This window comes from Marmota flaviventris, chromosome X (genome assembly GCF_047511675.1).
Source record: "Marmota flaviventris isolate mMarFla1 chromosome X, mMarFla1.hap1, whole genome shotgun sequence".
Taxonomy (NCBI): Eukaryota; Metazoa; Chordata; class Mammalia; order Rodentia; family Sciuridae; genus Marmota; species Marmota flaviventris.
The window spans coordinates 118,604,918-118,617,372 of NC_092518.1; the positions used below are offsets into that span (position 1 = coordinate 118,604,918).

The 12,455-nt window shown below is 38.3% G+C and overlaps 1 protein-coding gene and 1 pseudogene across 6 annotated transcripts in view; one reads left to right on the forward strand and one right to left on the reverse strand.

The window, feature by feature from the left end:
- Positions 1-7,822: 7,822 nt before the first annotated feature.
- The window catches only part of Arhgef6 (Rac/Cdc42 guanine nucleotide exchange factor 6), a 113,802-nt gene continuing 109,169 nt past the window's right edge, over positions 7,823-12,455 (reverse strand). For all 6 annotated transcript variants that reach the window (XM_071606677.1, XM_071606676.1, XM_027940163.2 and 3 more), the window contains 2 exons: positions 12,174-12,228; positions 7,823-10,214 (listed from right to left, as the gene is read on the reverse strand). In XM_071606677.1, coding sequence (XP_071462778.1) covers positions 10,074-10,214; positions 12,174-12,228 — 196 coding nt within the window. In that variant the 3' untranslated portion in view covers positions 7,823-10,073. The remainder of the gene's footprint in view (positions 10,215-12,173; positions 12,229-12,455) is intronic.
- Positions 10,688-11,064, forward strand: LOC114096622 (protein BEX3-like; annotated as a pseudogene).

The window sequence follows — 12,455 nt, forward strand, 5'->3', positions numbered from 1 at the left end:
TGTTGATTCGGGAGCTCACTGTGTATGGGTCCACAGTGCTTTCTTATCCTCCAGAAGCAAAGATCTTTCTACCCTGTTAACCTTTGCATGAGAGGACTGAAGGAAGTGGGGCAGCTGAGGAGACCCTGACTATGATAACCTTACAGGTATGGGCCTTCCTTAGGAAGGCCAGGATTCCAAGACTACCTGAGGGAAGGACCTGACCCAGTTAAAAGAGAAGGACACAATACACAGGTCCCAGCTCTCTCTCCCTTACAGTAGGTGAGTGCCCACTGTAGAATTGCCAAAATGCATTCTACTGTCATGTATTATTAATTAGAACAAATTTTAAAAGGCTATCAAATAACCACATTCCACATGACCTATTTCCTCCAGCCACTCCCACCCCACTTACCACCCAATAGTTCAAATTGTTAATCCACTGAATTGAATAATCCACCAATGAGGTTTCAGCTCTCATAATCTAACCATTTAACCTCTGAACATGGTTACATGGGACATCATATATGTTTCTAACTCATGAGCTCTTGGGGAAACACTTCATATCCAAACCATACCAATAGGTTCATCAGAAGGGAATTCATGTCCACATAGGCAGACTTTTTTTTTTTTATACTTTACAATCATGACCTCTTTTCATTTAAACATCACCCCTGCATTTCACCCTGTTTTCTTCTTCCTTGGGAATCATTAACTTCAAGATTATTTCTACCTGTAGTAACCAAGTTCCTAACAATATCTATTATCAAAAGTAATGTTATTGATACAAAACACTACATTTTCTAGGCTCATTTTCTCCCATGGTTTCTACTGCCCTCTAAATGTTATCTCCTGTAGTACCAACCCAGACCTTTTCCCTAAGCTTCAGTCTCATATAGATAACTGCCTTCAGCCTCTCAAACTATTTCATCAGGAGGACATCTTGATCCCATCCATCACCTTCTTTTCTTTATGTCCTATATACTTACCATGAGCCATCTCCCCGGGTTCATGGTTTTAATTACCACTTTCATGCTTCTAATGTAGTACTTTTAGTTTTTACCTATCCTCTTGAATTTGCCTCCATCTCCAAATGGTAGGCCCAAGCCTTAAACCTAATCCAAATGGAACTCTTGATCTTGCCCTCCACTTGATAGGATCCACTTTCACAGTTGCTCACTCCAGTGAGTGGCATCTTCCTCTACTCTGTCTAATCCAGAAACCTGGCTTAACTATCTCTCAATGTCCTCATTCCCCATGTGCAATTCTGCCTGCTTATACTCATCAACCCTATTTCTTAGTTCTTTTTTTCTCCTGGGGATGGAGATATTCTAGGCACAGCCAACTACCACCAAACTACACCCCTATCTCCTTACTTTTTACTTCTATTTCTTCTGTCACTAGTCCAGCCTAAATTATCATTATTTCTCTTCTGGAATAGTAAAGTAGCCTCCGAGACTTCTTGACCCTTCTCATCCATTCTCCATACACAGCCAGAGTGCTGTTAAACACAGTTATGATTTTACCACTCTCCTGATTCTTATTGACCTAAGCATGAAGACAAAAATAATTAACTTATCATATCTTCTACCATCACCTCTAAGTCTCCAGATGTAAGACCCATTTCATTCCCCAAATGCATGCTGCAGTTAACAAGTGCCTCATGGCACTTAATGTGGTTGGGATTTTCCCTACTGTGCTGTGAGATTCTTGAGGACCAAGACCTTGTCCTCTTCGCCATGGTAACATCATTGTCTACCACAATGTTCAGCATAGAATTGGCCCCTTTTTTGTTGCATGAAGGCATAAATGAGTGAATAAATGCAGCTGCTTATGACCCAAGAGTCCAGGAAATAGTTCTGTGTGTTAGTTGAAGCAAAATTTACAAAATACTCATTATATCAAAAATATCTAAATAATAAAAATGTGTCCCTGGAGTAGAAGACAAATTAGAACTAAACTGTGTATAAAAATAGATAATTTATCTTTGTTATAATTTCATTGTAGTCTGAAAAAAGTACATGATGCTTGCTCCAAACTTCACTTGAACACTTTAGTAGTTGTTCTAATAAATGACAAGAATTTGAGTACATTTCTGACCTACCTATAGTAAGTTATCTAATTTAGTTCCAGTTTTATAAACATGTTACTTACGTATTCCATCTTAAGATGAAGAAGGAATGGTTGAAATTCCTAAAAATTTTTATTTCTAGATAAACAAAAAATTAACAAAGTAAAAATATTAGAGTGTTTGTTGTTTGATGGGAAACAAATGACTATAAAATGCAAATAGGGTGTGTAGCAAGCTGTCAGTACAGGGCACCCCACTTACAGAAAACAACACATAAACACTTGGGCTTCAGGAGAGAACCCATTTTGAACCATATTTGACTATTTCTACAGAGTCTGATACCACTGTGTTGGGACCTGTGCTACCTTAGGTCTCTCAAGCAACCTAAGGCCCTTTGAGACACAGAAACATGGAACTAATTATAATTTTAGTTATGCTCTTTTTTGTGAACCACATGCCCATTTAAAAAAAAAAAGAAATATTCATTGTAGTGTGGAGATTAATTCTGGAGCCTAGCAGATATAGCCTTAACTGAGGTTCTGCTATTTACCAACGTTATAACCATATGCAAATCTTTTTGCCTCCTCTCATCCCTTGTCTCCTCATCTGAAAGTTTTGCACATTTTAGCTTTGAGGTGATACAGACATACAACCTGAAATGGTAGCTGCATCCATGGGTCCAGAGCTCAAGAGAAAGGTCAGAATGAAAAAAAAATGTATAGATGTGGAAATCATTGCATTTTTATAAATGAAATATTAGGACTACTTTAGGAAGAGGCTAGAGAGTGAAAAAGAATGTTAAGGATCAGCAATATTCAGGGGACAGGCAAAGGATATGGGTACAGCAAAGAAGATAGAGGAGTGACCAGAAAGATTGAATGAAGGACAAGGAAGTGAAGGATGACAAAAACAAAGGAAAAAGAGCTCTATTGAGAAAGCAGGGTTGAATACTCTAGAGAGGTCAAGATAGGTATTAGCAGGCAATCATCTGAATTTGTCAATTAAGAGCTCATTGTTATATTCCATGCTTTTATAATTATGTCAAAATGAATCCTATCATCATATATAACTAAAAAGAGTCAATAATAAATAAGGCTCATCATTGACCTTACAAGGGTAGATAGCTAAGATAGAAGCCTTAACAGGTGTCAAGTGCAGAGGAGGAAATGTGGTAGAAAGAGGTAGATGGAGTCCAAGAGGCAGATAGCTCAGGAAATTAAATCCCAGCTCCACCACGTACTAGCATATTGTTCAACATCTCTGTGCCTCTGTTCATTTGTAAGATGGAGATAATGGTAGATAACATCATATGGTTGTTGGGAGGCTTACATGAACTTAATATAAAACACAGTACAGTGCCTAGCACATGAGAGGTACAATTCTATATCTATTGGTTCAGAATAAGAAAGGTTAACCACTGAAGGTGTATCAGACAGAAAGGCTATTAGGTGTCTACCAAAACCTAGGGCTATAGAAGTAGGAATCAAGGGACTTCCAGTGATCTAACGGCTTCAAGTTCATCCCACTGCAGTTGGAATCCAAATGTCATGAAGCTACTGCTGCTACTACTGCCCATGAATGCTGTCACATAGCCTCTCACCCACAAAGGTTTAGTAGACATATCGGAATGTGGAATACAGAAGCCACAAACATGTATTTAGAACTGCCTACAGGCCACCATGCTCCAAGAAGAGAGCTCCTGCCTAATTTAAGTACTCCAAATCTCATTGGCAGAACTTAAAATGCATCAGAATCCTCATTTTATCCAGAAATATAGCTGCAAGGAATTCTCAGAAATGTACTTTTTGGCCTTTGTTTCCAGGAGGATAAATAAAAAAGGGATAGGAATGGATGGTGGATAGCAAGGGATCCTACACAGCTCATCTATCTTTAGGTAGAACAAATGTTTTCTTCCTGACAGATGACACTAGCCTTTGACTGTGGACAAAATAAAGGATCTCACTGATCAAAAAAGTCATATAAAATATAAAGATAGACAAGGACAAGACTAAAGATCAAGGGATAAGCTTGAACAGGAAAATAAATGTATCCTTTTTTAGTATTAAAAGGGAAATGATGAGAAGAGGTACAAATAGTTTATAATTTGGGGCCAAAATAATAGAGGTAGGGAAGTTAAGAAAAGTTCAAATTCATGGGCAGATGATATTTGCTCCCTACTTTACAGAGATAATACATGCCATGAAATAGAAACTTCCCTGAGTAGAAAAGATAGAGATTGGCTAGGGGGTCCCAATGAGACTGGACTAGCAAATAACTCTACCCCCAAACTAAAAACCATCTATATTCCTTCTCACCATTTCCAAAGGAAATGAAATTAGAATGTCAAAGAGCTATTTGCACTCCTGTATTTACTGCAGCACTATACATAGTAGCCAAGTTGTGAAACCAACGTAGGTTTCCATCAACAGATGAAAGGATAATATGATACACATACACACAATGGAATACTATTCATACTTAAAAAGAAAGAAATGCTGTCATTTATGACAACATGGATGAACCTTGAGGACATTATGCTATGTAAAATAAGCCAGGCACAGAAAGACAGATATGGCATGAACTCACTTTATATGCAATATAAAAGAATCAAACTATGAGAATCAATAAATGGGGTGGCATCAATATGAACATCATATTAAGTGAAATAAGCCAGACTCAGAAAATCAAGGTTCATATATTTTCTGTCATATGCCCTTCAGTAGATGAATGGATAAAGAAACTGTGATATATATATATATATATATATATATATATATATATATATATATATATATATATATAAACTAGAGATAAATAAAGGACAAAAGGGTGATTTTCACAAGAACAGAATGGAGATCAGCAGAGTAGAGGATGGGAATTAAGAGGGAGGGAAGAAGGAAGGGAAAGAGGAGGTACTGAGCAATTAAATTTACCAAATTATGTATTTATACAAATGTATCCAATGAACCCACTATTTTGTAAAACTATAATGCACTAATAAAAAAGGAGAAGTAAATAAAGATGGTTCTGTCTCTTGCTTTAAAAAAAAGAAGAGGTACATTTGGCTAACAATTATATGAAAAAAATGTTCAGCTTATCAGGGAAATGCAAATCAACATTATACTGAGATTCCATCTCATTCCACTAAGAATAGCAGCCATCAAGAATAAAAATAACAGTGCCTAATAGAACAAAAAGTAGGCCCAAATCTTCATCATGTCGGATTAGGTCCTGACTTCCTTCACCAGACTCCTAAAACACAAGAAAAAAAAAAAATCAAGAATCAATCGCTTCTCGGCCTTTTGGCTAAGATCAAGTGTAAGAATCAATAAATAGGATGGATTCTAACTAAAAAGCTTCTTCTCAACAAAGGAAATGATCAATAGCGTGAAGAGAGAGCCCACAGAGTGGGAGAACTTCTTTACTACATGCACACCAGATAGAGCACTAATCTCTAGGATATATAAAGAACTCAAAAAACTTAACACCAAAAAAAAAACCCAATCAATAAATGGACTAAGAAACTCAATAGACACTTCTCAGAAGATATACAATCGATCAACAAGTATATGAAAAAAATGTTCAACATCTGTAGCAATTAGAGAAATGAAAATCAAAAATACTCTAAGATTTCATCTCAGTCCAGTCAGAATGGCAATCATCATGAATACAGGCAACAATAAGTGTTGGTGGGAATGTGGGGGGAAAGGTACACTCATATAGGGCTGTGGTTGTAGTTCAGTGGTAGAACACTTGCCTTGTACATGTGAGGCACTGGGTTCGATCCTCAGCACCACATTAAAAAAAATAACAATAAATAAAATAAAGGCATTGTGTTCACCTACAACTAAACAAGAAATTTTTTTTAAAAAAAGGCATACTCACACATTGCTGGTGGGACTACAAATTGATGCAACCAATCTGGAAAGCAGTATGGAGATTCCTTAGAAAACTTGGAATGGAACCACCATTCAAGACAGCTATCCCATTCCATGGTCTATACCCAAAGGATTTAAAATCAGCATACTATAGTAATGCAGCCACATCAATGTTTATAGCAGCTCAATTCACAATAGCTAAATTATAGAACCAATCTAGATGCCCTTCAGTAGATGAATGGATAAAGAAACTGTGGTATATATACTCAATGGAATATTACTTAGCATTAAAATAGAATAAAATTATGGCATTTTCAAGTAAATGGATGGAGTTAGAGAATATCATGCTAAGCATAGTAAGCCAATCCCCTAAAAAAAAAGACCAAATGTTCTTTCTGATAAGTGGATGCTGATCCATAATGGGGGGGAGGGGGTATGGGAAGAATGAAGGAACTGAGATGGGGCAAAGGAGAGAGGGGAGGGGAGGGAGCATGGGGGTAGGTAAGATGGTGGAATGAGATAGAAATTATTATCCTAAATATATGTATGATTGCACAAATGGTGCGACTCCGCATCGCTTACAACCAGAGAAATGAAAAGTTGTGTTCCATTTGTATACAATGAAACAAAATACATTCTGCTGTCATGTATAACTAATTAGAAAAAAATAGAAAATAAATAAAGTAAAAAAAATACAAATAACAAAGCTAGGTGTGGTGACACATGCCTATAATCCCAGTGGCTTGGTAGACAATAGGTAGGCAGGAGGATCACAAGTTCAAAGCCAGCCTCAGCAACTTAGCGAGACACTAAGCCACTTAGTGAGACCCTGTCTCTAAATAAAATATAAAAGAGGCTGGGGATGTGGCTCAGTGGTAAAATGCCCCTGGATTCAATTCCTGATACCCTCCCCCAATATGTATGTATGTATATGTGTGTGTATGTGTATATATATATATATATATATATATATATATATATATATATATATATATACATGCTGGCAAGCATGTGTGGGAGGAAGGTGATACTATAAATCAGTCCAGCTACCATGGAAATAGTACAGAGGTTCCTCAAAAAACTAAACATGGAACAACCATAGCCATACCACTTCTCAGTGTTTATCCAAAGGAACTAAAGGAGTTTTATAAAATAGAACAAAATTATGTCATTTGCAAGAAAACAGATGGAACTGGAGAGAATTATGTTAAGTGATATAAGCCAGACTCAGAAAAACAAGGGTCATATATTTTCTCTCATATATGGAAGCTAGAGGGTAAAAAAGAAATCTCTTGTGAAAAGTAGAAGGAAATCATGGACAGAGGAAGAGGATCAGGGGAGGGAAGAGGGAAGGCAAGGAGAGGTATTAAGGAGTGAAATTGATCAGATTATTTGCATGTATGAATATGCTGCAATGGAATCCATTACTCTGTACAATTAATGTACACCAATAAAAATTTCAAGTGAAACTCTCAGAAGTAGAGAATAGAATGGTGGTTTCCAGAGGCTGGGGTGGGGGTGGGGAAATGAGGAAATGCTCATCAAAGTGTACAAAGTTTTAGTTAGGAGGAATGAGTATACGAGACCATTGTAAAACACGCTGACTATAGCTAATGATAATTTATGATGTATTTCAAAATAGTTAAGAGAGAATTTATAAATGTTCTCACCACAAAGCTATGATGACTATTTGAGGCAAGAGACATGTTTGTTAGCTGATATGATCTACCACAATGTATGTATGTATGTATGTATGTATATAGAAACACCATACTATACCCATAAGTACATACAATTATTTTTCAATTAAAAATAAAATGAAACTTTAAACAATTAAAAGTGAAAAAAAAGAAATCTTTCTTCATTCCACCTAGAAAAAATAGAAACAAGTCACTTATGTTATAAAGCACTGTTTATTCTTCTTTATGGAAAATGTCAATTTTAAAAGTTTTTAAACTAAAAACAAGTTAGAAAATTTGCGCTTGTGTAAGAAGGGACATGACAGAGAAGAAACTGAGAGGCCTCTAAAGGCAGCAGTTTAGTTACAGAGGAACAAGAACCCATTTATAGAGTATTGTAAACAACACAGCTATGAAGACACTTCTCTCAGGTTAACATGGCTTCATTTCCTTTATATTATTGTTTAGTGTATGAGCACGGACAGCTCTCTGCACAAGCTTCATTACCCAGAGTACCAAGGGCCTCTCATCAGAAGGGCCAAGTCCCCAAAACATGCATATGTACATATCACTTTAAAATAAAGATCTTTCAATATCTTAAGCAATCAACTAAAATATTTTATAGTCACAAAAACGTTTCCTATGGATATACTTTGCACATTTATTGCAAGCTGTTAACTAACGCAGACAGGGCAGATGTGAAGATCTGTGTTGTTATTGTTTTAATTTTGAGGTGAAAGATGTCATATCTAAACTTCTGTGCTTAAAAACCGAACAATAACCATTCTTGGAAATATTCACTATTCACCTTCCGAAGATGTCTGTGTGTGATTGGCTGATGTTGGATTGTGGATGCTGTAATTTCTGCCATGCAGCAGACACACAGAAGCCCTGTACCATAAAGCTATGGAACCCTGAGACTCTCAGTGCCAGAAAGCAAAAGGGCTCCTCAGCAAGCTGAGGGATTCAAGTTCCAAGTTTGATTTTTAAACATTTGCAAATCGCACATTTATTAGGAATCCATCAAATGTATCTGTGCAGGACAACTTTTATCAACCTATTGACCGTTTGCCTTTCTTTCCAGTAACCTTCCCCATCTGTCCAAATGTCCCCTGTCTAGGTGGGAAGGAGGAGTGGGCTGCATTACTCTGTCCTATAGTCTTGGATAGACATTGAATTGAGTTGAATTTGGATGTGCACTGTTCTTTTGTGACTCTCTTCTAAACCTGGTTTCTCACAATTCTAATTTCTGGGATACTTACAAAATCAATGGTCTGATTCAATAAGTAACTTGAGTAAATCAGTTTCAAATAATCAGCATCACTAGGAACCAACAGAGCTACTAGAGGAGCCTTTCATTCTGGATATACAAACTGGACCAACTTCACATTTCTGCAAATAATGCTTACAGTCCTACTCAAAAGAGGCTAATGATTATTACAACTTCTCATGGTGTAAAGGGGAAAGCAATAAAGTGAGTGACATGTCTATTATGGCACAATACATTCTCAATGTAGATTCTTTCAAAGAATGAGAGGTTGCAGTTTGAATATGCAATGTCAAATAACCACTCACATTCTAAGTTCATTTTTTTAAAAAGTAAGCAAAGCACATACATACTAGTTTACACAGCACTCAATATGGTTGGCTAAAAGCACAGAAGAAATATAGAACTTACACACTAGGCAGAAGGCTTGGAGGAGGGAACCCCATCATGCACTAGGAAGAGCTGGTCAACTCTGCAGCTGAAGGAGGATTGCCTAATGTAATTTGCTGCTTGATTTGGTGTTGGCATGAATGACCAGAGCTTCTGCTCCACCTAGTTAAAATGTACACCAGCACAAAAAATATCAGGGTACTATAGTTTTCTTGGTCTTGTAGACAACATAGGGCAATAGTTTTAAATAGTGTGATTGAAGGGTGGCATATGACAGTCTAGGAATAGTCGGGTAGATCCCTACTCTACTCATAGCTCAGGAAGATTGCCTTCAGTAAATCAAGTACTGAGGAGCAGCTGAGCACAGGAAGTGAAAAGGGAAACCTGGGTTCATAATTATTACTCCATGGCCAGCTACTTTATGAAAACAGTCAACCCAACAAGCATGACCAGAGGGCAATGGCTATTGCAGAGGCACTGCGAAATGAAGGCCATCTGAAGAACACTGAAGCCATTTGCCTACATTAGCTTTTCTCTTCTTATTGAAAGAAGAAGATGCTGGGGCCACTTCTACCACCACCTTCTGCTTTTTCCCATTGAAAAGAAAAACCAATCAACCAATAATCGATCAACAGCAAACACCCAAACACACAGACTCACACACACATATACCTGAGCACACTCACACATATACACACAGAGACTCAAACACAAAACAGAAGCCATAGAAGTGAGCAAAATGAGTCAAATCATTCAGCCAGACATTTGAAGATGCACCAAAAGCACAATGCCCAGCCGCACAGTGATGGTTATGGAAGAATCGGGGTCTTGCTACTGGATTCAGCTCGAATGCACTCATCTGTTTGCTTCAACAGCCTCCGGACCAGTTTTTCTAGATCCCTTCTTGACTTCAATTCTTCTTCCAGGCACTGCTTCATTCTTTTATTCTCCTACAATGGAAAAAGACCTGTCAATTACTGAACAGAGCGAGCCTTTCCCAGGCTCTTCCTGCTAATCTTCTTGGCACCTTTTACCCGTGATTATACTTTTTCTTTCTCAAACTCTGTTCCTGCAGCTTCTAAGACAAAGCAATTTTCTCACCTACCTCTGCCCAACCCTTTCCATTCCTCTTTACTGAAATACAAGCATTCTCCAAGGTCTGACCTACCCTGGCCCTCTTTTCATTTAACACTCCTGTCACTTAGTGTCTTCTCTTTCAACCCAAGTGTCTACTAAGGGACCTCCCAAATAACTCTGGTAGTGGTCACTCATGTCTAGCTACCAGCTCCCCGCTGCCCTGTGCATGGTGGGCTGGCATCGGGCCCAGGGAAAGCAGAGCAGGTCTGTGGGGCCCAGTGTCGCAGCAGCGCACCTGGCGGTGAGAATCCAGAGGAGGGGGAGAAGGCAAGGATAGGCCCAGGAAAACAAAGAAATGGAGCAGCCTGTGCAAAATGGAGAGGAAGACCACCCTTTGGGAGGAGGTAAAGGCTACCAGCCTGCAGGAAACAATAGATGGGGACAGGCCTGCCAACTTGCCCCTAATTTTCGATGGGCCATACCCAATAGGCAGATCAATGATGGGATGGGAGGAGATGGAGATGCTATGGAAATGTTCATGAAGGAGATGAGAGAAATCAGGAGAAAACTTAGGGAACTGTAGTTGAGAAATTGTCTTGGTATTCTTAAGGGGGAGCTCTCTAATCACCATGACCATCATAATGAATTTTGCCTTATGCCTTGACTTCTGCAATTTTCCATGAGATTAATACTGTGATTCCCCCTGTTTTCCTTTTCCTTGTATTTTCCATTTCCTGTTTGCTGTGAACCTTGTTATTTCCATGTGTCAAGTGGGTCTTACATTGCCAGCTTCTGATGAAGATTGCCTTTGCACCCAGCCTAAGTTTCTGCTAGCAGTAGAGTTTTACCCATTTGCATGGAAAAATTTAAAGTTAATAAAGCAGTTAAAAAGTAAAATAATAATAATAATAGTAACAACAACAACTCTGGTAGTGACCCCATCTCCTGAGCACAATGTCCACAACCCCAAATACCAGCTTGGTATTTCTACCTAAGAGGTTCCAATCACATCAAACTCACTAGGGATCCACAAACCATGATTGATGGTTCTCTTTACATTTATATGCTGCTGTGATTTAGATAAGAGTTGTCCCCTGAAAGTACCTGGGTTAATGCAGGAATGTTCAGAGATGAAATAGATTAGGAGATCTGAAACCTAACTCATGGATTAATCCATCCATTTTATAGATTAATAATTTGAATGGACTAACTAGGTAGTAACTATAGGCAGGTAGCATAAGGCTAGAGGAGAGAGGTCACTGGGGATGTGTCTTTGGGGTTTATATTTTGGCTCCTCAGTCTCTTTCTCTCTGCCTCTCGGCTGCTATGAGCTGAACAGCTTTCCTCCAGTAGGCTCTTCCACTATGATATTCAGCTTCACTCAGGCCCAAAGCAGTGGAGTTAGTAGACCATAGACTGAGACCTCCAAAATCATGAGCCCAAAATAAACTTCCCCTAAGTTGTTCTTGTCAGGTATTTTGGTCACAGCAATGAAAAGCTGACTAACACACACACACACACACACACACACACACACACAATTGATTGATATGCCTTTTCTGAAGCTCTGTTTACAGATGTCAAATCAAAATAATCATAACTAAGTTTGGAACCCTATTTCAAACTGATAAGTAGGAATATAACTAAGCCTCAGAAATCTAAACTCCAGGCCACATGGCAAAATCAATAAAACCCACCTTGATGACACAAGGAAAATAAAAATTGCCCCTTACCACCTTGCTCCTGGGCCTTTCCTGACAGCATCTCCCAGTGGGGAGCAAGGAAGATGGAGAGGTTCTGTTATCAGAGAAAATTACTTTTAATTTTATTACCTGCTTCAGTTCTTTGACTTCATCCTTCAAGGCATAAACAGTATCAACGAGGCTTCTAGAACATAAAGAGAAAATTCACAGATGAATGACTGGCACCAACATACAATTAAGTAATACTGAACTCCATAAACATATGGATCCTGGGAAGCAGTATTTCTCTAGCCAGTGGGGAATGGGACTGCCCTGACTAGTACTTGCTTTCTTTTCATTGAAGAACAACTGCTGCATTCCAGAGCCATGTAATGCACCTTCTCTGTAATTCCCTCCTCCTTGGCTACTCCC